Source organism: Scardinius erythrophthalmus (assembly GCF_964197995.2).
Source record: "Scardinius erythrophthalmus genome assembly, chromosome: 21".
In the NCBI taxonomy this organism is placed as follows: domain Eukaryota; kingdom Metazoa; phylum Chordata; class Actinopteri; order Cypriniformes; family Leuciscidae; genus Scardinius; species Scardinius erythrophthalmus.
The window spans coordinates 15,685,785-15,713,400 of NC_138241.1; the positions used below are offsets into that span (position 1 = coordinate 15,685,785).

Sequence of the window (27,616 nt, forward strand, 5' to 3'; positions counted from 1 at the left end):
TAGGCCTAACTGGAAGGATTTTTATTTTGATTTTTTCACAGTATACGAAATTATTTGTTTTGGATTATCAAAGTCTTACAATGTAGTAATATTTTATAAAAGACTGGCCAGGGAAAAGGCTACAGTATGGTAAAAAGTTTTCAAGACAGGTTTAATGTGATTTTCATACAGGCTAACAAAAGAAAATTGCCCCAGGCACATAGCTATATGGCGCTGCAGTTGGAGCCACACCAAATTAATGTATGTAGAAAAGTGAATATGACATTATTGATAAATAATTGAGCCTGAATGAAGGTTCTGGACTGGAGGTTATTGGCGCAGAGTGTAGCGAGCGCGCAGCGCGTGCTCGTCCTGATGCCCGCGTGCCCGTATGCGTTCTCGCCCGCGAAGCAGCGAGTGAGTCCCGGTGGGCTTCTCCGCCGTCGCCAGCAGGATTATTAGGGACAGACGGGGTGATACGTGCAGTGGGACCGGTTGTCTTCGCCAAACCGCTTTGATTCCCCGGTGCTTTATACTTATGAAGATATATCGATCGATATTGATCGACAGGGCGGGTGATTGACGCCGCGGGATCAGTGCAACGCGACCATGGCATCAGATAGTAAGTATCGCGTGGCTTTAAACGATGTGAATTCATTTCTGATCAAATATCGTCATACAGTAGGCTATATCAGTTTGTTTATTGAAGCTCATTGGCTGATTTTGCTGCAGCAGGGCTGAGCGATGAATTGCCCCAGCATCATTATCATCATTAATATCATATAGGGTTCATCTCCTCTACTTGACATAATGTCAGCTGACATGTCATTCAGACGATTATAAACACGAGAATTTCATGCTATGTTTTATGTAATCCATGTTCTGGCTTTTGCTAGTGTTGCTGTTTCGTTCCTCGCCTGCTTCTTGTGCTTGTTTAATTTTAAATACGTTATTGGTTAAAATGTTGTTTTTAGTCATTCTAGTTTTAAAGCACACATAATAATGGATGCTTAAAACATTTTTCTTTTTTTTTTAAGAGGGTTGGGTTGCTTTTAACAAATCATTGTCCCTAATTCATTACTGTAATTACTATCACACCATGAATTTAGAAAACAATTGAGTTTTTCAAACAACTGAATGGCTTGAACTTTGAAGAATTACATTTTAAGATTTTTACCGTTTAGATGTAGAGGTGTTATTGAACCTGTCAGAATTTAAATTGATAAACAATTTTCACACAGTCAAATATCTCCAAGTGAAGAATCACATATCAGTGTCATATGGCATACACAGTGCAGCCATCTTTCTATTTTCATAAACCTTCAGAAAAGGTTTATTTTTGGCCTTGCTGAAAGGCCTTCATGCTCCAAATCAACTTGGTTTTCGATCTCCAAAGGGAAATGCAGGACCAAAGTGCTCAATAGTTCAGTTAATAAATCATTAAAGGCATCTATAATGAAATGCAGCAGTTTATTTAGCAGAAGGGATGACCTCGGCCACACATGGGGAATATTTCACAAGAGTATTCTCCTCTCCAAACTAAAATTTCCATATCATTATAATGTTATAATAGCTTCTGGTTAAACAAGCACACTCAATAGCCGATTAAATCCTCACTTGCATACATTCCCACAAAAGAGTCAACAACTACTGTAGAATTTTTTTTTTTTTCAAAGTTGTAAATAAAACTAAGATTACTGGAGTAACTTCATAATGTCATGTTTAATTAAATGATTTGCAAATGAATTTTCAGTGTATATAATGAAGGTGGATTTTAACTGAAAGGTTGAACTGTGTTTTCAGTAAAAGGGTATTATTTATAATCATGTCAGGTCATGGTAGGTTGTCATGCATTGTACATTTTTATGTTTTGTATGCTAATTTGATACAATTTACAAGTTTTATCTTCTATTGGTCAAAATAAGGGTTTTAGAATGTTTACATATTTTGCTTTTTTCCAACTTTTACTTTCAACATTTGGCTTAAAAGCCATAGCTTATAATTTAAATTCCGATATGTTAAGAAGGTTACTTTTTTACTAATTTTTTGGCTTTTTTACTAATATAGGCTGTAATATATAAATATAATATATTTTTATTATCTTAACTACTGCTGTAAACTACAGAAAGTCAATACATTACTGTAATATTGAAGGTTAAAATGAAACTGATTTGTATACAAACACTTAAATTACACAAATCAATGTTTTTTCACTTATACCTAAGAAATTGTATCTTTTCTTTTTTCCAATGAAAAATTTGTAATCACAAGCCTTTAGTTATCAGCTTTTTGTCAGGGTTCTGTCACTTATGTCTAGTCTATTTCTTGGTTTTGTGATAGAGCCCTGACACTCCTGTTTTGTTTCATGTGTTTTCTTGTCATGTTTTGTATTGTGCTGTGTTGCATGCAGCTTGTGTTTATCACTGGCTGTGTGCTTTCATGCTGTCATGTTTTGTGTGAACACGTGGCTTATGAGCGTTCTCATAAGCTGTGTGTTCATGTCTTGTTTTGTTGGGGCACATGGCTGGTGATTTGTGTTTGCTGGCCATACGCTCATGTGTGAGCACATGGATTGTCATGCGTTTCCTTGTGCTTTCCTGTCTATTGTCTAACCCCGCCCATCTTGTTACCTGATTATTGATTAATTTGCCCCACCTGTCCTTCATTGTTACATGCTTTGTTTGCTCTCCCTGTGTTTGCAGTCCTGTGCTGGTTCGTTGTCGTATGTACGTTGGATGTTTCCCTGCAGTCAAGTCAAGTCGTCCCCAATAAACTCAATAACAATATACTCAATAAATATCCATTGTGGACTTGAGTCCTCACTCCTTTCACCTACCCAAACCCTGACACTTTTAATTTGGCCTGCGGAACAAGTGCCGGTGTGTGTGAGGTTCATCCAACCCTCCTTTATTTATTGAGTGATTCATTCTCATTTACCTGTGTCTCGGTTCCCCACCTCTGAGTGTGACCGTGAGAGACAAAGTGGTTTTATGATCTCAGGTGGTGTGTGTGTGTTTTGAAGGAGGAGACAGAAAAGCATTCAACTCAAAATGTCTATCATTCTGGTGGAGATTTGAGCAATAAGCCCCGCGAAGCCGTGTTTTACAGTGGATCTAGAACGCCGCTCCGCGTCGTGCCTAACAACGCCCCTAAAGCCGTTTCGTCAGAATTCAGCAATTAGACTACCATTCAAAAGTTTGGGGTTGGTAAAATTTTTCATGTTTTTAAAAGTCTCACCAAGCTGCATTTATTTGATCAAAATAACAGAAAAAAAGTTAAAATACGGTTATATTGTGAATCTTATTACAATATAAAATAACTGGATTCTGTTTTAATATATTTTAAAATGTAACATTCTTGTGATCATGGCAAAGCTGAATTTTCAGCATTATTACTTCATTCTTCAGTGTCACATGATCAAAAATCATTAAAAATGAAGGTTTCAAAACAGGATTTTCTCAGTGATGCCATAGAACTATTTTTGGTGTCCCAAAGAACCTTTCAGTGAACAGTTCTTCAAACTAAAAGTTCTTCTAGTGTGAAGAATTTTGTTTTGTTTTTCAAATGATAATTTTTCTAGTATAAAGAACCTGATAATATGCTTATTTGGTGCTCCGGAAATATTTCTTATTATTTATGACAGTTTTTCAGGATTTTTTTGTTATATAGAAAGTTAATCGGAACAATTTATTTGAAATAGAAATCTTTTGTAACATTGAGTGTACATATCTTTAATGTCACTTTTGATCAATTTAATGCTTCCTTGCACTGAATAAAATAAAATTATATATATATATATACAGTGAGGAAAATAAGTATTTGAACACCCTGCTATTTTGCAAGTTCTCCCACTTGGAAATCATGGAGGGGTCTGAAATTGTCATCGTAGGTGCATGTCCACTGATAGAGACATAATCTAAAAAAAAAAAATCCAGAAATCACAATATATGATTTTTTAACTATTTATTTGTATGATACAGCTGCAAATAAGTATTTGAACACCTGTCTATCAGCTAGAATTCTGACCCTCAAAGACCTGTTAGTCTGCCTTTAAAATGTCCACCTCCACTCCATTTATTATCCTAAATTAGATGCACCTGTTTGAGGTCGTTAGCTGCATAAAGACACCTGTCCACCCCATACAATCAGTAAGAATCCAAATACTAACATGGCCAAGACCAAAGAGCTGTCCAAAGACACTAGAGACAAAATTGTACACCTCCACAAGGCTGGAAAGGGCTACGGGGATATGGCCAAGCAGCTTGGTGAAAAAAGGTCCACTGTTGGAGCAATCATTAGAACATGGAAGAAGCTAAACATGACTGTCAATCTCCCTCGGACTGGGGCTCCATGCAAGATCTCACCTCGTGGGGTCTCAATGATCCTAAGAAAGGTGAGAAATCAGCCCAGAACTACACGGGAGGAGCTGGTCAATGACCTGAAAAGAGCTGGGACCACCGTTTCCAAGGTTACTGTTGGTAATACACTAAGACGTCATGGTTTGAAATCATGCATGGCACGGAAGGTTCCCCTGCTTAAACCAGCACATGTCAAGGCCCGTCTTAAGTTTGCCAATGACCATTTGGATGATCCAGAGGAGTCATGGGAGAAAGATGAGACCAAAATAGAACTTTTTGGTCATAATTCCACTAAACGTGTTTGGAGGAAGAAGAATGATGAGTACCATCCCAAGAACACCATCCCTACTGTGAAGCATGGGGGTGGTAGCATCATGCTTTGGGGGTGTTTTTCTGCACATGGGACAGGGCGACTGCACTGTATTAAGGAGAGGATGACCGGGGCCATGTATTGCGAGATTTTGGGGAACAACCTCCTTCCCTCAGTTAGAGCATTGAAGATGGGTCGAGGCTGGGTCTTCCAACATGACAATGACCCGAAGCACACAGCCAGGATAACCAAGGAGTGGCTCTGTAAGAAGCATATCAAGGTTCTGGCGTGGCCTAGCCAGTCTCCAGACCTAAACCCAATAGAGAATCTTTGGAGGGAGCTCAAACTCCGTGTTTCTCAGCGACAGCCCAGAAACCTGACTGATCTAGAGAAGATCTGTGTGGAGGAGTGGGCCAAAATCCCTCCTGCAGTGTGTGCAAACCTGGTGAAAAACTACAGGAAACGTTTGACCTCTGTAATTGCAAACAAAGGCTACTGTACCAAATATTAACATTGATTTTCTCAGGTGTTCAAATACTTATTTGCAGCTGTATCATACAAATAAATAGTTAAAAAATCATACATTATGTCTCTATCAGTGGACATGCACCTACGATGACAATTTCAGACCCCTCCATGATTTCTAAGTGGGAGAACTTGCAAAATAGCAGGGTGTCCAAATACTTGTTTTCCTCACTGTATATATACAGTGCAAACAAGTCTTATCTTACAACATTCTGCTTTACAGGAAAACAGACACAAAGATGCCAATTAAGAAAAAAAAAATTGTAGCCTAAATATAGTGTCTATCTATATTTTTGTCTGTTTTCCTGTAAAACTAATACATTTACTTGAAAAGCAGAATATTGTAACTTAAGATAAGAACATATATATCTACAAATATAGATAGATTAAGATACCAATTAAGTTTTTTTTTCTATAGTATCTATCTATATTTTTGTGTCTGTTTTCCTGTAAAACTAATACATATACTTGAAAAGCAGACTGTATCCCCAGCATAAATTTAACAACATTTTGTAGACTTTGTGTTTAAAAAAAAAAACAATTTGCCAGTAAGGGTAAAGATAAGTGAATTCTGGGTTTGAAATGTCATCATCAGGGCTTGGCCAGTGTACTGAAGTGTTGTGAGGTTTTACTCGGGGTAAACCAACCTTTAGGGGAATATAGATTTTTGGGTCTATAGGAAATAAAATAGTTTGCATTCATGTTTAGAGTATGAGGAGAGATTTTGGGAGAGAACACTTCAGTTTTCAGCTGTCAGGAAGGGTGTTAGAGCCCGACAGGAAGTTTCCAGAAAAAATGGAGAGAGACAGCATCCTGTACCAATTAACTAAAGGCAAGCACTTAATCTTAGCTTTCAAACTTTTCTGCGTTTTGAACAAAGGCTTTGTCAAGCACAACATTCAAAAATGTTATTTTTCTTCCATCTTATCAGAAATTAGATGTGGAATGTGTGTGAAATTTATTGTCTTTATATAATTGTAAATCTATTAATTACAAAAATAAATAATAATGTATTTTTTTTTTATGAACTGTATCCTGTAACTGCTTAGGAGACTACAACTGGTCTAAGCAGTTACAGGATGCAGTTCATAAACATAGCCACTAGATGGAGAGGTTTTACTATTTTCAGGTATGACAAGAACTTCATGGCGATTTCCATTCACACTGTGAAAGAGTTAAAAAAACATTTCACATTTCTTGGATAATAATTATATTTAGAGCTCATATGAACTCTGTGCACCCAAGAACAGAATATCCATGGCAACATGAAACCGTCTGTGTTTATGTGAACAAAGCCATGCTCAAATCACTCCTCACAGAATGCTTGAGCTGTTTCCAAGGAAACCATCCTGCTCATGCAGTCCATGTGGGTGTGTGTGAATGTGCTCACAAGGTCAGTGTGTTCTTTGCTTGCACATGTAGAAGAGTGCAGAGAGCATGGTCAAGTGTTTGGAGATGAATCTGTAGATGTATTCTCGCTTGAATCTTACAGAGATAATTCACCCAAAAATGACCAGAATTCATTTATTCACCCTTCAGTGGTTCCAAACCTGTATGGCCGACTTTCTCCTATAAAAACACGAAATTTGATGTTATGAAGAATGTTCATGCTGCTCTTTTCTCTATAATGGAAACGGTGTTTTTTCTCTTTCTTGTTTTTATGACGATATTCCAATCTGCTTCTGTTTTTTTCCACACACGTCTGTGTGAGTGGTTGTTGTGTTCTTTGCAGCGACAACTGTGTGTGTGTGTGTGGGTGCAGATTAGATGGATCAGTATAATAGATGGTTTAGTATAATAGTGTTCAGCTTCAGTCTTTCAGTCAACTCACACTCAGGAGAGCCTGCCCTCTATGCAACTTAATGGTCCATTTTACACTTGAAGTGTTCATTTCAAAGCACCTTTGCCGAACATGAGGCCGTGGTTTCTCTCTGTCTCCTCCAAGCAGAATTCAGTTCCCTGAAAAACATTGAGCTATGACAAATGAAATCTATGATGTACAATGCTGAACAATTTGGAGTCAGTCAGCTCTTCCCAAAAATACCACTTTTTTTAAACTAATTATACTATTTATTGTTATTTCCTCTTGTTTGTGTCGTGGGTCCCTTTAACGAATCCTATTTTATTGTTATTTCCTTCTGGGATTTACGATAAATCGGTAACACTTTACAATAAGGTTCATTAGTTAATGTATAAACTAACATGAACTAACAATGAGCAATACATTTACAGTATTTACTCATGTTTGTTAATGTTAGTTCATAAAAATCCAGCTGTTCATTGTTTGTTCATGTTAGTTCACAGAGCATTAACTAATGTTAACAAATACAACCTTTGATTTTAATAATGTATTAGTAAATGTTGAAATTAATATTAACTAAGATTAGTAAATGCTGAAGAAGTATTTTTAATTCTTAGTTCATGTTAACTACAGTAGTTAACTAATGAACCTTATTGTAAAGTGTTACCAATTTATCTTCTAATTTATGGTGTTTTCCTTGGTCCTTGCTGGAAGCCTTTTCTTTTCTTTATTACGTTTTTCCCCTAGCGGATGTAATACTTTTATAACCCCTTTTAAGTAGAAGGGAAATCTCATATAGGAAGGCCTCTGTGCCTTTTTAATGTTATTTATCTTTAAATCAGTTTTATTAATAATACTTTGAGGGAAAAAATGTATTTAACATGGCCAGTGACACCAATTGGTTGTAACATTTGGTGAACTTTAAAGATGCAGGAGAGTAGGAATCATTACTCATTATGAAAACAACAAAAAACACAAGGAGTAGAACTAGTGCTGTCAAATCGATTAATCGTGATTAATCACAATTAATTGCATCTAACACCGCACAGACACACACACACACACACATACATATATATATATATATATATATATATATATATATATATATATATATATATATATATATATATATATATATATATGTAAATATAGTATACACACACATTATATTATGTAAACAAAAACTTTTATGTTAGATGCGATTAATTGCGATTAATCGATTTTACAGCACTAAGTAGAACATCTAGGAACCGCAGAAATAAGAATAAAAAGACACCAACAAACAGCCATGAAAGGAAAAGACCTGATAAAGAACACAGGAAACGCTGGGGTATAAACTAAAATGCATAAAGGTTTGGTTTAGGGGACTGAAAATATAATTCTGATCAGTGTATCTGTGTGTCTACTCCCTCACCAGTCACTCCTGAGGCGGTGGGCTTCCTGTCAGCTGTGGGCATCTTTGTCGTCTTGCTGGTCATACTCTTCCTCTTCATCAATAAGAAGCTTTGTTTCGCTCGTGTTGGAGGTCTGCCCTGCCTCGAGCAGTACAGCCGGCGCAAACGAAGAGACCGTGCTGGGATTCACCAAGGACTGGGTCAGTAATATTGTTCAGACAAACTTTTTTGCAGACTCCTTCACTCTATTTTGTAAACGGTTAACTCAAACTTGCATGAAACAGAAGTCGCCATAGTCTTTTCTTCCCTATCGTGACATATATCTGAGTGAAATGCTCAACGTGGGATGGTTGTGGTTTGCTATTGGTCGATCTCATGTGAGTGTCAGGTTGTCCCACCCTTGCGCCAGTAAACGTGTCATCAGAGAACAGAAGAGTCGCTGCCAGAGGGAGGGGAAGTGATTTTGATTAAAGATTATCAGGGCACATGATTAAAAAATAATAATGATGTGCACAGTTCAACTATTTTTTATAAATACTGCAATTTTAATTTCATGGTGACTTTAACAAAGTTTTATTGTTCAAATACTTTCTACTATCCCACATGAAAATAATAGTCTGGGGTGGGGGATGTCTGTTTGATGACCAATGGCAGACAGGCATGTTATCTGCATAATATATTCACTGAACCACGCACATCTCTGTGTGCTCTATGGGTTGTGTCTTTCTCCTGGAAAACATGTTATACATACAACTAAACTCTGCACATTTTGGTCACACACACACACACACACAAATGTTTGTTTAATATATTAGTGAGGACATTGCATTGACTTCCATTGAGTTTATATCAGGTTAATGATATTTTCTATGGCCTAACCCAACCCCTGCCTTACCCCCAAACCTACCCATCACAGAAACATGTGCAAAACACTCGATTTTTTGGCCAAATTATAAGCATTTTTAACCAGTAAAATGTCCTCACTAGTTGGTTGTTATATTTTATATATGTATGGTTCCATTTGACCCTCCCAAACCTGTACACACACACACACACACACACACACACACACACACACACACACACACACACACACACACACACACACACACACACACACACACACACACACACACACAGATTACATGGTCAGTATATCAGCTGGGTGTTGGAGGAAGTTCTGCCGTGCTATTTCAAAAGCAGCTCCCTTAGTAAATATCCAGTCAGTCTGTCATGCGAGGTGTCCCGAGTCTAGATAAACAAAATGCGTTCAGTTGCCGCTGAACTGGTTTGACTGAAGGTTTGTTATAAGTAGAAAGTTGCTCTAAATGGAGTAATTGATTGTTGTTGTTTTTTGAGGAAGCCATTCTGGTAAGTGTTTGTAATATATATATATATATATATATATATATATATATATATATATATATATATATATATATATATATATATATATACTATAAGGGATGCACAATATATCACTTCCATATCAGTTATTGGCTCAAATTTGAGATTCTTTAAATTAAAAATATATTGGTATTTAATTGTGCATGCTAGTTTTCCATATTTTTTCCATTTAGTTAATGTTAAGTTAATGTTAATTAATGCTAGTTAATGCATTAAATAATGTTAACTAATGAGACGTTATTGTAATTAACAGTGTTACTGTTAATCTTTTTTAAAAATGATTTCATAACACTGTTAAATGCAATCTTTGGCAAATCTCAAAATGAAAATCCATTTTTGAAACTGTACATTATAATGTTGTGATGCCTTAATTAACTTGTTGCATTTAAAATAAAAGATTTTAGTTTTGTGTTTTTTTTGTTTTTTTATTTAGACGAAATAGACTACAGAGAGTTTTAAAATCACCCAAATATTGGTTATTGGCCATTAAAAAAAGTTTGGATGATTGATTTCTTCCAGAACTGTAATACCATTTAAAACCGTTTAAACAGTATTATTTAAAAAGGTTTTCATCAGGTTGTTGAATGCAGTTAACTTTTAATGAAATTGTACATTTGATGTCTGTCTGCTGTGCATACGCAAATGGTGATTGTTAGGTGCACTATAGCAGTAAACGTTCTTAAAGTGAATATGTTTTGTATTGATTTTGTTTTTAAAACAGTAACAACATGAGGGAATTCACTGGGTCCTCTGTGCATCTGAAAATAGCCCTACTTTTGAGCTGTTGTCGAAAGCGTTCAGATCATTGTGGAAAACACTTTGAAATCTGATGGAATGGCAGACATTCCTCAGGCAGGTATCCCAGCGTTCTCTTCGTGGCTCACTCAGATCTCAGACGCGTTCTCCAACGGCTTCCGCCGCCTCGGCCAAAGCCAAGCTGTTGACTCTGAGGTCTCGGTGAAAGATGAGAGTTCAGAAGTGGAGCAGAACTTGAGGCTTGTTCATGGATCTGGAGTGGATGTGTCCTCCATGGTGTTGCGAGGTCATGGCGACGGGTTTGAATATGCCCCCTCTATGGAGCGTCTGACTCCCATCAGCGAAGAGCCCGATGAGCTGGAGAGCAGGAGGAGTCTGCAGGCGTCACGCTGCTCTGATGCTGGTAAGATGTGGGTTAACAGGTGTTCGAGTGGATTGGTCCGTCTTCTTGCTCCATTTTTTGTTGAGTCTGCTGTCCGTTTTAGTTTAGACATCACTTGTGGTTCTGTTCTTGTCACAAACGGGTGACATGCTTACTGTATAAGTTGTTGTTACCACTGTCTTTGTTACCTCTTGATATATTTAAGTTTTTTTAAATAGTTTTTCCTCCTTGCTACAGTAACTTTTGGCTTACTCAATCCATTATATTTAACATAAGAGTGGACGTGGCAATTTGTAACTTGAATGTACAAGGCTTCTGTTGTCATCTGGCTCCAGGTATTTTAGCTGTACAAAACCAGTCTGTTATACCACTTGATATTGCAAATTGGTATTTATCATATATTATTCAAATGTATTATCGTAATCATAAAAACAGTGGTTTGTAGCACAAATAGTTGTTTTACTGTTTACTGCACTATGTTACTGCCTTACGTTTTTAAGTACAATCAACTTGGATGGCTTTAGTCATTGCAACTTAAATTACGTTAAACTGACTTAAAATAATGGGTTGAATCTTGTATAACATAAAAAAAGTTGAAAACTGCTTAACTTAGTTAAAACAATGTAAAAACATATGTTGTCATAACTTATTGATCATATATTTTTTACAGTGTACCACAGTGTACAGTCACCATGAAATCAAAATTGACTTTTATTTTATGGATTATTATCAATGATTTATTAGTGCACATCATTATGTTTATATAGCGTATAAATAGGGTACTTCCACGTTGCAAAATAAGTTGATTTTCTGTAAAGCTGCTCTTTCGTGAAACTGTACTATACAAATATAATTGATCGGAAATCAGCCAGGGCTCCAGTTCTAAGTTATATAACATTTAGCATATTTCATAATATTTTTTCATATTATCAGTTATGGGTTTAGCTTTAGCTTTAAGATATCTGTAGTACTTTTATTTTGATTCTTCATACTGAATTGTGATTGTTTGCAAAATTTTCTGTGAAATTCTGTTCCTTAGAAAGACACTATATACACAGACACTCAATTTAACACAGAATTGTGTGTGTGTGTTTGACCTTTTTGGATATTTAATATAGTCAGTAAACTGAGAACGCCCTCTCAAAACAAACAGAGTCATTATATTTACACATGAATACACTGTACGCACATATCAAATACACATGCCATGTTCACTCCCTCACACACACACACACACACACACACACACACACACACACACACACACACACACACACACACACACACACACACACACACACAAATATTTAATCATACATAGTCTAATCTATACAGAAACACCTCTGGTTCATCTTGAACATTCTGAAAAATATCTTGTTTACATTTTAAAAAAAGTTAACCAGTAAATGTAGGAAAGTCATTTAATTTGTCTTTAAGGGGTTGGATAGAAATATGTCAATGGGGCTGAGTTTTGGAAATTACTAGGAATTAAAAATTAAAGCAAGATGTGGTTGTGTTTGTCACCTAAACAGGTACATTTGCAGTTGCTACCTTTTTTTTTTTTTTTTTTTTTTTTTTTTATAACAATCGCTAGGACACATTTCTCAATACTTAGGTCACTTTTTCTTCAAACTGTTCTGCTAACTAACTATCAGCTCGGAGCAGCAGTTAATTTCAGAAGAAATATGAAATGCTTTTAAATTCATATTTATTCTGTTCTTTATTGTTAATTCATATTTGTTTATAATATATTAACTTTATTTAAAAATGTTACAAATTTATTTATTAACATTAATCACTGAAATGTAGAAGTTTAGTACATGTTTTACTGAATCAGAGAGGTATTTATTTAGTTTCATATAAAAAGCCCGTCAGTTGAAATCTACAAGGACGTTTGTTTCGAAGGGCTCTTTGCAGCAGTTATTTTGGAGCCACACAGATACAGAAGGTATAATTTATGTTGTACGGAATGTACATTAAGGAAAACACTTCAGCATGAGGGACCGGTAACCATGGCAACCTCCTATGCTGCTCCTTGGCCTAATTTGATGTGTGTGAGAGTGAATGATGTGGCGAAATGCAGTGAAATGAATGGATGTGGAACTATGATGGGTGAGAGAGAGAAAAAAAGAGACTAATTGGCCACTCTCGTGTGATTAGGTGCATATGGTAGACGTGCTTGTCTACACACTCAATTCAATTTAAATTTTTCAATGGAGTAGAATAGAATAGGAAAATAGTTGTGGTCAAAGTTTCCTGTATCATTATAAAGTAAAGTTTTTTTTGTTTTGTTTTTCTGAGTTGTTTGTAATGGTGCTTGCTAAGGCATCACTACCATTCAAAAGTTTGGGATCACGATACTGTTTTTGGAAAGAAATGTACACTTTTATTTGGCAAGGATGCATTAATTTGATCAAAAACTGTAAAAATTATTTTTAGTGTAACAAAATATTCTGTTTAAAATAAATGATGAATTTTCTTTTCATCATATAATTCTGAAAAAGTTTACACAAAAATATTAAGCAGCACAACTGTGTAATAATAATAAATGTTTCTTGAGCAGCAACTCAGCATATTAGACTGATCTCTGAAGGATCATGTGACACTGACGACTAAGGCCATTGCACACTGAGTCCGAAATTCGCGTCCGAAATTTTCGCACGTTAAGAAATAGATACAACCTCACGTTATGTCAATCACACTTGCACACTGCCTCCGAAACTTTCGTCCGTCAAAAAAAAAATCGGATCGGGTTAGATTTTCTGCGTTATTCGCATCCGTAACAAGCATTTGAATGGTGTTTTTGCCAGTTTAGAGCCACAGAATGACGGATACGAAAAAACGCATGCGAAAATTTCGGATTCAGTGTGCAAGGACCTTAATGATGCTGAAAATTCAGCGTTGATCACACGAATAAATTAAATTTTGAAAAACATTAAAACAAAAAACAGTTATTTTATATTATAATATTTCACATTATTACTGTTTTACTGTATTTTTGATTAAATAAATGCAGCCTTGGTGAGCATAAGAGACTCATCAAAACGACCCCTAAATTTGGTGTTGGTGGTTAAAGATTGTGCTGAGAAGAGGTTTGCTTTTGGTTCTCTAAGCAATCAAACACAATTTTCTCCAAAAAAACAAACAAACCATACACTTGCATTGACCAATGGACTGGAGCCATTTCTAGGGATCAGAATGTCTTAAGGATGAACTCTTTTGACTTAGGCTACTTAGCAACAACCTGGGCTGTGTTTAAGTCTAATTTTTTATGCCCTGTCCTCACTAACTTCCTTTCGTCTCACTCACTCGGATGTACGTCATTGCTAATTTTGCACGAGTGCCCACTACTGGCAGAGCCCTTGTAATGTGTTTAAATGGAACGCCCAAAGCCCTTGACCTTCACTTGGAATCGAGTGGAGTTGATTTATTATTTACAGTTTTTTCCCTCATGGATTTGTTTTGTGCACCATTCTATAGGCCTGTATGTATTCTTGGGCTGTTGGAGAAAATATAAAAAAATCACACAAACGAATACAATAAACTGTAACCGTTAGCTTAAAGGAATAGTTCACTTCAAAATGACCATTCTGTCATAATTTCCTCACCCTCAAGTTGTTTCAAACCTGTATTAATTTCGTTCCTCAGCTTAACACAAAATAAGATATTTTGAAGAATGTCGGTAACCAAACAGTTGATGGATCCCATTGACTTCCATAGTATTTATTTCCTGCTATGGAAGTCAATGGGGTCCATCAACTGTTTGGTTACCGACATTCTTCAAAATATCTTCCTTTGCATTCAGCAGAAGAAATAAACTTTCCTAGCCCAGCCCTAGAATCCACCTAGTATAGCAATGGCACAGTAATGACACAGAACACCTTAGCAACCACATAGAATTACCTTGGAATTATGGCTGCAAATTCTGCCTGTAGCTAAACTGGAAGGTCATACGTTTTGTCTGCATTGATCTTTGTCTAATTTTTTTTGTCTCTTTTTTTGTTTCTTTGTTTGTCCTTCTGTCCCCGTCCATGTGTGTGTTTGCAGTGAATAGTTACGGCGATGACGATGATATTTCCAGTTTATCAGACAGCGATGATGAGTTAGCAAAGCAGTTTGAGATCTCCGTTTCCCGCTCTCAAAGCTTCCGTTCAGGGGTCACGGAGCTCAACACCCAGAGCGCACCAGGGCCACATCACAAATTTAAACGTCTGCTGTCTGACCAGGAAGAAGGAAGCACAGAGCTGTCTGACTGTGAAGGTACGTACCTACATTCTATTGTTTGCTCATAAATGTATATATAAATATAGCCACAAGCGGCAATCACTGGGGTCCAAGCACTAATGGCCCATGTGGATGATTAGCGACCTATTTGAAATGTATAATATAATCCATTTGGTCCATCTTCACTGAGAGTTAGGCTTTGATCATAATACACTATTGCCAAATGTATTTGGACACCCCTCCAAATCATTGAATTCAGGTGTTTCAATCACTTCCATGGTCACAGATGTATAAAGTCAAGCACATAGGCATGCAGACTGCTTCTACAAACATTTGTGAAAGAATGGGTCGCTCTCAGGAGCTCAGTGAATTCAAGAGTGGTACCGTGATAGGTTGCCATTCCATTCGTGAAATTTCCTCACTGCTAAATATTCCATAATCAACTAGTGGTATTATAACAAAGTGGAAGCAATTGGGAACAACAGCAACTCAGCCATGAAGTGGTAGGCCACGTAAAATCACAGAGCGGAGTCAGCGCATACTGAAGTGCGAAGAAGTCGCCAACTTTCTGCAGAGTCAATAGCTACAGACCTCCAAACTTCGTGTGGCCTTCAGATTAGCTCAAAAATAGTGCTAGAGAATGGAATGGGTTTCCATGGCCGAGCCGCTGCATCCAAGCCTTACATCCCCAAGTGCAATGCAAAGAGTCGGATGCAGAGGTGTAAAACACGCCGCCACTGGAGTCTAGAGCAGTGGAGACTTGTTCTCTGGAGTGACGAATCACACTTCTCTGTCTGGCAATTCGATGGACGAGTCTGGGTTTGGCGGTTGCCAGGAGAACGGTGCTTGCCTGACTGCATTGTGTCAAGTGTAAAGTTTGGTGGAGGAGGGATTATGGTGTGGGGTTGTTTTTCTGGGGTTCTTAGTTTCAGTGAAAGAAACTCTTAATGCTTCAGCACACCAAGACATTTTTGACAATTTCATACTCCCAACTTTGTGGGAACAGTTTGGGGATGGCCCCTTCCTGTTCCAACATGACTGCGCACCAGTGCACAAAGCAAGGTCCATAAAGACATGGATGAGCGAGTTTGGTGAGGAGGAACTTGAGTCCTGACCTCAACCCGATAGAACACCTTTGGGATGAATTAGACCGGAGACTGTGACTGTGATCAGTGCCTGACCTCACAAATGCGCTTCTAGAAGAATGGTCAAAAATTCCTATAAACACACTCCTAAACCTTGTGGAAAGCCTTCTCAGAAGAGTTGAAGCTGTTAGGATGGCTTAGGATGTTAAATGGCTGATAGTTTAGAATTTGCTGTTAGCATCCCAAGCATCATAAATTCATAACACTAAGCATGTTTGCTCAGAATGAAATGTTGTCTTGGCAACAAAATGAAATAAGTTGAAGTACTAAAATGACTAAAGCTAAGACTGAAATAAAAATGTACAAAATCGATAAAACATTACAAAAGCACATAACAAAATGATTAAAACTTGAACTAAAATTCAATTGAATACTGAAAATATAAAAATAAAAGCTAATTTAAAATATGTATAAATACTATAATAGTGTATAAATAATACTAAAGTAACACTGGTAAACCAAAATTATTTTTCCAGTTGAACAGAAATGTATAGTGTCACTGTGCTGACCAGTGGTTTGTGGAATAAAGCTAACCTATGTTTCATAAGGTGATACAAACCCAAACGCCTCTTAAAGATATTTCTAAATGTGACTCTTGTCACATCACTGTTAATCTCCCTAATACTCAGTCAACATCTCTAATCTCTGACTGACTGTACGTTCTAACGTGACATATCACAACTAAAACAGCTTCCAGTCGGCTGTTTGTGTCTATTGAATTCTTGCTGTATGGAGCTTTATTTCTCAGAATGGTCATCACAGAATCAGTTGCTATGGAAAAGCGTCTTTCCGGTTGGCATGGTAACAAAGCGACTGGACCCGTCTGCAGTTAATTGTTCGCTGCTGTGGAGTAGAACAGTTTGTACCCTGAAACAGATTCCATTCAGTGAAATTCACAGAGTCACGTAGGACAAGCACTTAAAGCCGTAAATTACCATCATTATCATCTGCTCTGGGGAGTCTGATTGGTCAAATGAGCTTGTCCTGCAATTATGATGACTGTCAGAGTGTCAATAAAATTTCATTTGCTAAACGTTAGGGAAGAGTGTGTGTGTGTGTGTGTGTGTGTGTGTGTGTGTGTGACAGAGCTGTTAATTGTGTCATTAGCTCTCTATCAAAAGTCTACTGCTAAATTGTTTCTGCTAAATATAGCCCTCCATTTACTGGACTCACCCAGTGGAATTAAAATGTACAAATGAGGTCTCATCAATATCTCAGTTGTTTCGCAGACAGGAATGAGATTAAATGGAGACTTTTGCTTCTTAAAATTTTCTCCTGACTTCAGAAATGGGAACTTCCCTTGGAGTTTCAGCAAAGGTCTCAAAGATGTCTCAAACTGCTCAGATCCGCCAAGACACCAGAGTCTGCAATCTAAAGTCTTGCAGTTTGAAAATTAAATAATTAAAAAAATAAATTTTATGTTCTCCTATGACTAAATTACCTGGACTACCTACATTATTTGTATTTTTATTTATGACCAGGAATTTTAGGGGAAACATATGAGATAAAACAATACAATTTTCGGTAACACTTTGTCAGGGATATGTTCTGTTTTGTTCAGTTTCTGTTTGGCTGTTTTCCTTTGACCCAGTTTTCCCATGACGTGTTTCATTGATTCATCCTATTCACTTGTCCCTCGTTAATTATCTTGTTAGCTCCTTTGTTTGCCCTTGTACTTAAGCCCTCAGTTCCTTTCAGTTCTTTGTCCTGGATTGTTTAGACTCCCATGTTTAACATCAGTGGGGATGTGGTTGTGTTTCCTCTGTTTATTGTGTTTGTTATCAGATTAAAGGGGTGGTATAATGCCCTTTTCACAAGATGTAAAATAAGTTTCTGGTGTCCCCAGAGTGTGTGTGTGAAGTTTTAGCTCAAAATACCCCACAGATATTTTTATATAGCATGTTAAAGTTGTCACTTTTTGAGGGTGAGCAAAAACACACCGTTTTGTTTCTGTTCCATTAAATGCAAATGAGCTGCTGCTCCCGGCACAGAGGGCGGAGCTTCAAGAGCTTGTGTCCTTTTACATCACACAGACATGCACTGAAAATTTCAAAACTTTTAGCCTTTTATGTTCAAACCGGAGTCAGATGATGTCAACGGAGTCAATGATGGAGAGACTCAAGAAGAAGTGACAACATGTAGAAGCAACAGGATATTTCCGAATGGTTAGTTGATGAATTTATGTAGCTGATGTGTAGTTATCTTCTAGTATAAGTCATTATTAGCATATTCTGTCTTAATAATCTATAAATCGTGTTTGGGGGCGGGGTTTATGTAAATTCTAGGGTTGGTGATGTCACTAACCCAGGAGGAAACTTGTGTAGTCCCTACCAGCCGTTTGTTGTAGTCCTTAAAATGCTATTTCTTTAAAAGCAAATATCTCCCTATGCTTTGAACTTTGAGCGTCGTAACTGTGCAGATGTTGTTTATGCTCAGACAGCAACATTACACACTAACTAAAGTTAGAAAAGTGAAATCATAATCAACCACCCCTTTAAAAGACGTTCCGAGTATCTCCTTCATCGTGCGATTTTTCTATTTAACTATTCACTGTGACACGCTTTACTATAAGGTTCCATTTGTTAACATTAGTTAACTACATTAGTTAAGATGAACTAACAATAAAAAATTAATAAAAAAGCAATTGTGATTCATATTAATTTCAACATTTACTAATACATTATTCATGTTAATATTATTTAATGGACCTGAGCTTATATGAACTAACAATGAACGGATGTATTTTTATTAATTATTGTTAACAAAGATAGTTAAATACTGTAGCATATGTATTGCTCATTTTTAGATATTGTTAGTTAAAGGGATAGTTCACCCAAAAATTCTGTCATAATTTACTCACCCTCATGTCGTTCCAAACCTCTATGTGTTTCTTTCTCTGTTGAACACAAAGATATTTTATGAAGAATGTTAGTAATAGCCATTGACTTCCATAATCCATAGTGTAAAAAAAAGAACTATGGCAGTCAATGGCTACCAGGTTTGTATGGAAGCTTGTTTCCGCCACGGAATAAATAAATGTAAAAAAAAAAGAGCTTTTTTTCACAATTGTGAGTTTACATCTCGCAATTCTGACCTTTTGCATTTGCGAGTTGTAATGCCAGAATTGTGTGATATAAAGTCACAATTGCAAGTTATAAAGGGGAATAAAACGCGTAATTGTGACTTTTATATCACGCAATTCTGACTTTATAACTCGCAATTGTGAGAAAAAAAGTCAGAATTGACTGTTTTATTTTTTATTCTGTGGCAGAAACAAGCATCCATAGATTTGGAACAACATGAGGGTGAGTAAATGATGACAACATTTATGCTTTTGGGTGAACTATCCCTTTAATGCATTCACTAACAGTAACTAATGGGACCTTATTATAAAGTGTTAGCCGACAACACATTAGTTTAGGCATGTGAAATAATTATGTCTCGTTCTTTCTCCCTCTCCATGTAGAAGCTGAGAGAAACAGTGTGCAGAGTTTTCAAGATCCCCTCTCATCCAGGCGACGCTTTGGGTCTGAGCCGAGAGACCCCTTATCGCAGAGCCCTCTTCCTGAGAGCCAAACCCCCACAGACCCCCTCTCTCTGATGGCGGAGCAGATTTCTGTGGGCTCCCAGGACACAGGGGATGGTCTGGAGGATCTACCCAGGTATGAGGGCAGTCGCCCGGGCAGCATGGGGCGGCAAACCCCACAAAGGAGCCTGGCAGTTGACAACCATGGCTATGACAACAGTGGGGCTACGGATAGTTTCCCTACATGGAGCCCTGAGGTGTGTGTGCTTATACTTTTTATACTTCCTACATACACTGCCGGTCAGTCCAATGTTTTTTTTTGTTTTTTTTTTAAGTAATTAATACTTTTATTCAGCAAGGATCCATTAAATTGATCAAAAGAGACATTTGTATTTGTTTCAAAGATTTCTATTTTAAATAAATGCTGTTTTTTTGTTCAGTCTATTTATCAAAGAATCCTGAAAAATGCATCATGGTTTCCACAAAAATATTAAGCAGCACAACTGTTTTCAACATTGATAATAATAATAAATGTTTCTTGAGCAGCAAATCAGCATATTAGAATGATTTCTGAAGGATCATGTGACACTGAAGACTGGAGTAATAGTGCTGAAAATTCAGCTTTACCCTCACAGGGATAAATTACATTACGGAATTAAATATATTAAAATAGAAAAAAAAATATTTTAAATTGTAATAACATTTCACAATGTTGTGTTTTTTACTGTATTATTGATCAAATAAATGTAGCCTTGGTGAGCATGAGACTTCTTTCAAAAACGAAACAAAATCTTACCAGCCCCAAACTTTTAAACATTTGAAATATAAGAGATTTAGATTTATACATAATTTAATGTCTATGTTTTAACTTTCCCATTTATAATTAGATCCTCTAAATCTCTCCACAGAGATCTTCACAGTTATGAGAACTAAATTCTAATGAATATTCATGAGTCATCTGCTCTATAGCTCTCATAGCCATTGCTAATGGAAACACCTCGTGTTCATGTACAAGTTTTCACAGTAAAATCTTTCTCACTTAGTTAAGAGAGGTGTGTTTAGATCTGTTTGTTTATATATGCATTGAGTATGTGTGTGTGTGTGTGTGTGTGTGTGTGTGTGTGTGTGTGTGTGTGTGTGTGTGTGTGTGTGTGTGTGTGTGTGTGTGTGTGTGTGTGTGTGTGTGTGTGTGTGTGTGTGTTTTTCCACTCTCTAACAGCATGAACAATCTCCGTCCCACCCTTTGAGCTCTTCTCCTCGTGGACACATCTCAATATGTGGTGACCTCATAATTGCCCTGGACTACCGGGCTGAAACCCACAGACTCTGGGTCACCGTGATTTTGGCCCAAGACATTCCAGACAAGGCTCGGAGTGGCATGGACTCCTGGCAGGTGCACGTGGTGCTGTTACCTGGGAAGCGGCAGAGGCACAAGACGGCCGTGCAGAAAGGCTCCTTGCCCAGGTTCGAGGAGACTTTCCGGTTTTCGCATCTAGAGCCAGGGGATTTGGGTTCCTCTGCGCTGCGGTTCCGCCTGTACGCGTTGGGGAAGATGAACAGGGAGAGGATGATGGGAGAGGCCATGTACAGACTGAGCAGGCTGCAACACACAGGCAGGTTCGAGATCACGCTGCTGCTGGAGCCACGCTGTAATCTCAAGGTGTGTAAATTGCTATGATAATACTCTTTTTTTTTTTTTTTTTTTTTTTTTAAACTGGTGTGGTTGGGCCAGTTTAGTTAAGTTTTTTTTTTTTTGCCCCACCACAATTTTATATGTATTAAATACAGATACTATTTGTATTTTTTAAATATGTATTTATATGAAATGTTAGGTTAAAATGTTAATCAGTCCATCCGTCCATCAATCCGTCAATCCATCCGTCAATCCATTCATCCGTCAATCAATCAATCCGTCCATCAATCCATCAATCAGTCCATCAATCCATCCGTCAATCAGTCAATCCGTTCATCAATCCATCCGTCCGTCAGTCCATCAATCCGTCAATCCATCCGTCAATCCATCCATCCGTCAATCAATCAATCCATCAATCAGTCCATCAATCCGTCAATCCATCCGTCAATCCATCCATCCGTCAATCAATCAATCAATCAATCCATCCGTCAGTCCATCAATCCCTCAATCCATCCGTCAATCCATCCATCCGTCAATCAATCAATCAATCCGTCAATCTATCAGTCAATCCATCAATCCGTTAATCTGTCCATCCATCCATCCATCCTAAATAAATTCATCCAACTAGATTACATTATGTTGGTGCATACAAAATGTATAGTCGCTTTGGTACATTTCTCAAACCACATTTGCAACAACATTTAGTACATTTGCAAACCATTTGCAAATTCATGCAAACATGCACCACACAATGGATTACCTGCAAAAGCCTGTAACTTTTGAAAAATCATTAGTTCATCTCTCAAAAGTATTTATCAATGACCATATCAGTGCCATCAGAATGACAAGTCCTTGTGTCATTGTTCACAAACAAGATAGTCAAAATGCTTAGTCATGGTGTCAATATAACAGTGTACTCTGACAGTATTTCCTGATGTAAACTATGGGCAAATTGAAACACATTCCATAAAAGTTGTGACAGGCAAAAGAAAAGATTACAGAATATCCAAGTTAAACTGTCCACAATAAGCAGGTGGACTGGTAATAGGTGAGGGTATCGTGATTGGGTATAAAAGGAGCATCTCAGTCTTTGCAAGCAAAGATGGGTCATGGCTCATCATATTGTGCCAAATTTCAGGAGAGAATTCTCGAACAATTCAAGATTGCAAAGTATTTATATTTCAAGGAGAAAGCTATACATCAATTTTATGTAAAGATGCCACCGAGTTCTCTGGCCCCAAGCTCATTTCAGATTATCCAAAAAAACACAGTGGAAATGTGTGCTGTGGTCAGATGAGTCCACATTTCATCTTGTTTTTGGAGAAAACAGACATTGAGTTCTCAGTCTTGAAGATGAAAGGGACCATCCAGACTTTCATTAGCAGAAGGTGCAAAATCAAACATCTGTCATGGTATGGGGCTCTTCAGAGCAAACGGCATGGGTGACTTGCATACGTGTGAAGGTACCATGGATGTGGAGGTGGATGTTGGGATTGTACAGAGACATATACTGCCATCAAGATGACATCTTTCCTGGGAAGCAAGACAATGCCAGGCCTCATTCTGCATATGCTACAACAGTGTGGTTTCATAGACACTCTACACCTCCAGTCCAGATCTGTCTCTAATTGAAAATGTACGGCCCATCGTGAAAAGAAGAATCAGACAACGACGACCACGGACTGTTGAGCAGCTGTCTTGCATCTGGCGAGATTGGGCAAAAATTCCACTTGCAAAACTGCAACAATTAGTATCCTCAACTCCCACACGATTAAAAAGTGTAATTAAAAGGAAAGGTGATATGACAGTGGTAAACATGCCTCTGTCCCAACTTTTTTGGAGTGTGTTGCAGCCAAACAAAATCAAAATACAATTAACATGGTCCGTGAAAAACATTGAAAATCTTTTCTTTGTACTGTTGTCAAAGCCTTAAAAAAAAGGCTAAAGAGAATGAACAAATCACAGATACTTGATTTTATTGCATTTTACGAAATGTTCTAACTTTTCTAAAAATGGGGTTGTAGAGAGAGGATATTTGCACAATTTTACAGTGTCTTCATGTGTTAAAAAACTATGTTTAACTACACTTTACATAGAAATACCAACGAATCAGGTCACATTGGCATGTCTCCATCTCCCTCCCCGCAGACAATAGACTCCCAGGCGTCTTTCAGCGCACAGAGTGACAGTGCTTCCTCCAGTCAGTCTGTGTCTCACGGTGGAAATCCAGAACTACTGCTGGGTTTATCGTATAACGCCACCACAGGACGCCTGTCTGTGGAGATCATTAAAGGCAGCCACTTCCGAAACTTTGCACTCAACAGACCTCCAGGTAAACACACCGTCCCACTCACACTAACAGGCTCAGAAACACATTCACAGGCATCATTAAACCATCAGGAGTGACTCTTGGGCAAATAACCTTTTGTAAAGCCGTCTGATATTGATTCAGAGTAAATGTACTGCAATAAATCCTTTCTAAACGAACGAGCTGCTAGAACATACATTTGTACGTGCACATTTTGAATGCGTCATCCTCACACGTGTGGTGGGTCAAACATCAGGCTTTTATCAGTTCATGCTGTTTGTATGAATCTTAGTCGCCTTACAGTCACATCTCGCAATGATGCTCCTGGGTGAATAGAGTTACATGACATTTAATCGATCACAGAGCCCCAGATCTTTTGACACACCTCTCGCATCAAGTCGACGAGTTACCACTGGAGAAAACCACACAAACATACACAGACAGACACATACTGTTCTCTGTTATCATGCTGAGTCACAGTTTTGTGTTAGTGATCATCCTAAAGGCCAATTCACACCACACAGACAAACACCAACAAACAAGTTGGCAGTTGGATTTAAAATTGAACGAAAAATAACTGTCATGTTCACACCGCCCCAACAGACACCAGCAAACACTGATTGAACATGGTCAGTCAGTTGAAAACAAGCGCCAACAGGGGTAACACACTGATATGACAAAACACACCAAACGAGTTTATTGGTGTTTGTCTGTGCGGTGTGAGTTGGCCTTAAGCCAAGGGTCAAAATAAAACAATATTTGTTACTGTACCAACCTATTCTACCATTCAAAAAAAAATTATGTCTGTTAAGAAGTCTCTTATCTTTACCTAACCCAAATTTATTTGATCAAAAATACAATAAAAACAGTAATATTGTGAAATGTTATTACAATTACAAAAAAAACTTTTATATTTTAATATTAAAATGTATTTCTGTGATGGCCATTACTTCAGTCTTCAGTGTCACATGATCCCAGTGTTGGTGAAAGTTACATTTAAAAGTAATGCATTACAATATTGCGTTACTCTCTTACTATACTAATACTAAATCTGTTTTTTGTGAAAGTGAGATGAGTAAATTCATGGTCACATTTAGTGTAGAGACTGCGCACACAACGCCTCTGCACCTAATCCCGATTTCTCTCAACATGGGGACAGAAGAGAGGTGTCAGTCTATAAATGGGAAAACTTGAGTTACTTATTTGAAAAAGTAACTCAGATATAATTTAAAAGTAATGTGTTACTTTATTAGTTACTTGAAAAAAGTAATCTGATTACATGGTCCTTCAGAAATCATTCTAATATGCTGATTTAGTGCTCAAGTAACATTTCTTATTATTATCTATGTTGAAAACAGTTGTGCTGCTTAATAATTTTGTGGAAACCGTGATTTCAGGAACATATGATGAATAGAAAGTAAAAAAAAAAACGAAAAAAACCCATAAATGTCACTTTTGACTCAATTTATTGTGTCCCTACTGAAGAAAAGAAAAAAAAACGTATGGTCCCAAACTTTTGAATGGTAGTATAAATTAATTATTAATTTAATTAATTAATTAATAAAAAATAAAAAAACACAATTACACAGACATAAAGCTTTTAATGTCCAAAATAGCACAACTTACAGATCATTGCTATCTAATAAAAAAAATTTCGACCATTCACACAAAGAATAAATCACACAAAGGTTGATGTAGAAATTATTATTTTTTAAAACATATTCATTCAGTAGAGATTTAGTGACCTGTCTTTCTCTTTCAGATACGTTTGGTAAGCTCACTCTGTTGAACTCTATGGGACAGGAGATATCCCGCTGTAAGACATCCATCCGTCGCAGTCAGCCGAATCCGGTCTTCAAGGAGACGTTTGTCTTCCAGGTGGCGCTGTTCCAACTGTCCGACGTCACATTAATGGTCTCCATTTACAATCGGCGGAATATGAAACGCAAGGAGATGATTGGCTGGGTGGCTCTGGGCCAGAACAGCAGCGGTGAGGAGGAACTTCTTCACTGGCAGGACATGAAGGAGAGCGGAAACCAACAGGTCTGCCGCTGGCACACACTACTGGATGCTTAGAGGAGAGAGATAGAAATGTAATCACTCTTATTTCAGCTGGAAATTCCTTTGGGAAGGAGGAGACAGCCAAGGCCAAAAATACCCACAAAAAACGGGAATGAACAAGCAGCTTTTAATAGTATCAAACAAAGATAAGGCATGTAATTCTGTAAATCTTGGAAGCACAAAGAAACACCCACGCCACACCACTCTTCTTCTCCCTGAGAGTACTTTATACAGCCTTTTATCTGGTAACCAGGAAATGACAACACGCTGTTATATACAGACTACTCTCTTTAACCCCAACAGCAACCAATCAAAACGCATTATTGTCGCCTAGTGATTTAATGAATGGAGGATTGATTTGAAATGATTAAATGCCTATCTTCAGATGATTTTAAGCCTCAAGTTCAGACCCACACCAGATCACGGTTGGTGGTTATTGGCGAGGTTTTGAAAGCCCAAATGAGTGGAAAACTGCACTTTCATTCATGCTCTCCAACTGATGACACTGAAGCTGTTTGTTTGTATCACATTTTACATAAAAATATGCTATCATTTATAGTTCTGGACAGTGTTATGATGAAAGTTAGGATACTTTTATATTGCTGTTAAAAGGGGTGCACAAGTTATCCAGAATAAGCAATATCACCAAATGACTCACCCAAAAATGACATTTCGGTCATTATTTACTCACCCTCACATTGTTCCAAACTTTATATCATTCTTCTGTGGAAAACAAAAATTGCATTTTTTTAACTCTTTTCATTAATGGAAGTGAATGAGGACTGGTGTGGTCAGGCTTCAAAAAGACTACTTTTATTTCTTTGAAAAATTTGACAACCGAATTTGATCTACTCTGCATGTTTATGCGCGAATATGATCAGCGAATTAATCCTTTCACTCAATCTGCTTCATTTGATTAATTTGAATCAACCTGTCTGGTTTTCGGATTCATCTGACTCAATGACTAAATGATCTGATCACAAATGCTTAACAGACCACTGTGGATTATCATTGAATAGATTTCAGCCTGTTCCTCACACAAAGTTATCGTATGGTTTGAGAAGACCTGGAGTATAGTGCCCAAGTCACATGGACTATTTTTATGGTCCTTGTGAATCCGTTTTGAAGCTTGAAAGCTCCGATCCCCATTCATTGTAATTGCATGAAAAGAGACCAATCCTACTTACCAAAAATAGTCTTATGCATGTCCAAGAAAATCTTTTTCTGACAATCCAAACACTGTCCTCGTCCTCACCTCAAAACTCTTTTTTTTAATGCATGTCTGTAATGCTTTATGCATATATAAAGTGCCTGATCTTGTCAAACTTATATGGAGTTTTCATTCAAAGCCAGTGATATTGGAGATTAGCATGGACAACTCTGAAACATTACAGATGCATGGACCTCTGTGTTTTAAAAATCAATAGTGCCTGTTTTGCATGCGTTCATAGTCTTTTTGAAGATAAATGCATATATTTTTGTCCATCATTAAAGACATATCCCTAAGACATGACTTTTCTGGCAATTCTGTTTTATTTCGTTATGATTTAGAATGGTAATAAATCTTTATTCGTGTAACACTATGCATTGATCTTAGTGTATCACAGCTGCAAAAATAGGTGATACTGGCAGAGAAAAATGTGTAATTGACTGTAACCAACCATATGATCTCTCTCATCTGGTAATCGGGCTGTCTGATTCTTGTGGAAAGGGTGTATGAAACTAAGAGAGTGTTTTATCTATTTTTGTGCTGTCAGTTGATTAAAAAAAAATTACTAATTGCAATTTTTTCACACACCTAAAT

The 27,616-nt window shown here is 37.2% G+C and overlaps 1 protein-coding gene across 1 annotated transcript; it reads left to right on the forward strand.

Moving 5' to 3' along the window:
• The first annotated feature begins 299 nt into the window (after nucleotides 1–299).
• On the forward strand, nucleotides 300–27,324 carry syt16 (synaptotagmin XVI). The gene is made up of 7 exons (XM_081351210.1): nucleotides 300–601; nucleotides 8,394–8,570; nucleotides 14,963–15,175; nucleotides 19,751–20,067; nucleotides 21,030–21,470; nucleotides 23,592–23,775; nucleotides 25,514–27,324. Exons 1-7 carry the CDS (start codon nucleotides 589–591, stop codon nucleotides 25,825–25,827), a joined length of 1,659 nt encoding a protein of 552 aa, XP_081207336.1. The 5' UTR covers nucleotides 300–588; the 3' UTR covers nucleotides 25,828–27,324.
• The last annotated feature ends 292 nt before the right edge of the window (nucleotides 27,325–27,616 follow it).